This window comes from Plasmopara halstedii, assembly GCF_900000015.1.
Source record: "Plasmopara halstedii genome assembly, contig: Scaffold_1211, whole genome shotgun sequence".
NCBI lineage: Eukaryota > Oomycota > Peronosporomycetes > Peronosporales > Peronosporaceae > Plasmopara > Plasmopara halstedii.
Window position 1 is genome coordinate 339280 of NW_020188126.1, and position 2566 is coordinate 341845.

General features: G+C 40.3%; 1 protein-coding gene across 1 annotated transcript in view; it reads left to right on the forward strand.

The window, feature by feature from the left end:
* Positions 1 to 288: 288 nt before the first annotated feature.
* The window catches only part of PHALS_00749 (cmgc mapk protein kinase), a gene marked incomplete at both ends in the record, with an annotated part of 5026 nt that continues 2748 nt past the window's right edge, over positions 289 to 2566 (forward strand). The window contains 4 exons of the mRNA XM_024730477.1: positions 289 to 733; positions 803 to 864; positions 944 to 1038; positions 1119 to 2522. Of these exons, the coding sequence (XP_024580750.1) occupies positions 289 to 733; positions 803 to 864; positions 944 to 1038; positions 1119 to 2522 (2006 nt within the window). The remainder of the gene's footprint in view (positions 734 to 802; positions 865 to 943; positions 1039 to 1118; positions 2523 to 2566) is intronic.

Below are 2566 nucleotides of genomic sequence, written 5' to 3' on the forward strand. Positions count from 1 at the left end.
AAAACAAAAACTTAGTTGTAGAAGGCGCCCTAGAGGTGGTACACGGATAAGTTTTCCTTGAATCAGTAACTCAAATATATAGTACTAGAATATATAGAATCTTCCAAAGGTAGTAGTCAGCATGTCCACAAGTACAACCACTGGGTTCTATCATCACTCTCAATACCTCATGTTTACATGAGTTTACATGAGTTTGACCGAATTTTCACCAGATCTTGAGAAATAGTCCTATTTTCTACAAAATTAGTGATAAGGTTCAGTCAGCACTTTACATCTTAGGCGATAAAAATGAGTTCGTTGATACGATCAGCAGCGGCTGAAGGTCTCGAGCTCTCGACGTCATATGATGTCAAATCTCGTCTTTCTTTCACGTCTCACGTCTCAATCTCTTCACCTTCATCTCGACATTCTTCGAATCTCGTTGCACCACATTCTACACGACCACATGAACTTCCATTACGTTATCATTGGGCAAGTTATTTACAAAAGCGTAGTGACTGGCTTAAACATTGGGAAACATATTATTTTGTATTACGTGGTCATTTTCTTTACTGCTATTTGTCCGAAGAAGATGCACGTCGACAGAATGCTAAGTCGAAGATTAAAAAGGGCAAGTTTGGGTTCTCTGATCGTGTATCACTTGTTAAAGCATGGGATGTTGAAGAAGTTGTAAATGTCACTATGAATGGATCAGTGGGGATAACAACATCATCGACACCTGTGACTGGGTCTGGTATGAATTCACCTATAGATTCTATCGATACTTTCACTTCATCTACTAACGTTTTGGATCCCGAATCAGCGTGTAGATTTACTTTAGTCACGCGAAAAGGTCATCATCTTCATTTTCGTACTACTTCACAGGCTAGTAAATATGTTTGGCTACATTTTGTAGCTAATGCTATTGCTGATCATGATATGTCTGGCCATTTACGTCCAGCAGTGCAGCGACTACGCACGAATATCGAAGATTTTTATAAAGCCTATGAGTATTTCTATACTGCACTTTGTGCTCGAGTTACGGCTGATGAAAGGGGGGTACGAATCAATACGCCAATGTCTCCATCTGCAACCACATCACAGACTTCTAGTGGAATTGTGGATGAAACAACAGACAGATCAAGTCTCACACTATCACTTCCAAGCAAAAAATCAGCATCATCGTTTCTATCATTTACTCCAAATCAATCGCTTACAAAAACTAATGTAGTAGCTCCAATGGATCATGCACTTGTTCGATTCTTTTCGCTTTTAAAGTCAGATGTGATTGTACGGAGTAATTATCTCCCAATGGTCCCGTTTGAAGGAAAATTTCGTGGATTTAGTGGTATATTGGAATATTTTACACGATTATCTCAGTCGGTACAAGTTGAACAATTTCTTGTTGAAAGCATTTGCATCGAGCAAGACGAAGAGGAAACGTCCGAGTCCAATCATTGCCATTCTCGAGCACGCAATCGCGTCGTTATTATCTCTGGAAGAGAAACGATGCAAGTGCGATATAATCAAACAACTTTTGTACAACAATGGACTCATAAATTGCATTTTAAACCGAACGATGGTGGTCGTGTGAGTCGATGGGAAATCTATGGAGATGTGGTGGCGTCTAGTGTTGTATTTAAAGCTCCTGGTTGTACGACAAATCTCACGTTGCCTTCATTAGCGGAACGTATTCGTGAGTCAGTTGTCGGAGGATATGTGGTGTCAATTCATCTATACCAAATCACGGACGTTCGGTCAAAAGAATTGCAAGGCGACGAGTTTTTTGTACGATGTTCACTAGACACTAATGAATTTGAAGGAGTTTGGCACACGGAAGCTCAGTCTCGAGCGGCTGCCCCGATTGAATGTACGACTGACTCCAATGAAGTGACACTATCGTGGTCGTACAATTATGACCAAGAGTTGTTTTTGCAATTTGATCGACTATCGCGTGATGATAATACAGTTTTACTAATTGAATGTTGTCGCTGCTCGAATCACGAGGTAGTTGCTCGTACTCATGTCAACCTTGCCAGCTTTCTCAACAATAGCAATCAAAGTTGTGGGTCTACAAAATCTTCTAGTACTACTTCCAATCGATTAATGGGGCGACGAAGTCGAAGTAAAGCAGAAAACGTTGTTTCACATAGTGATAAATTACAGAGCTATGTGTTGTCGAATGATCATCAGAGTTTCTTTGGAAAACTGCAATTACGAATAACCATTTCATCCATGTCACAACGTTCTCGATCACAACGTGCTTCATATTCGAGTTTTCGACGTAGTTTTCGAAGTTCGTATTCGGATGATAACAACACTGAAACACTTTTTCCTGAAAGTTCGTCTACAGCACGAGCGAGTTTTCGATCATTGACAAAACTGACACATCACGTCTCATTTCCTGGAGAAGAAGTGATGCATCAATTTGTAATTAATGGTGTACGATATCAATTGGCGGAAAAGTATCGTATGGTGAAGATTGTTGGCAAAGGAACGTATGGTGAAGTGATTGCAGCCAGCGATTTTGTACATGGTGGTACGTTTGCTATCAAGAAATTGGGCCAATTCGTACGACATCCAAAAG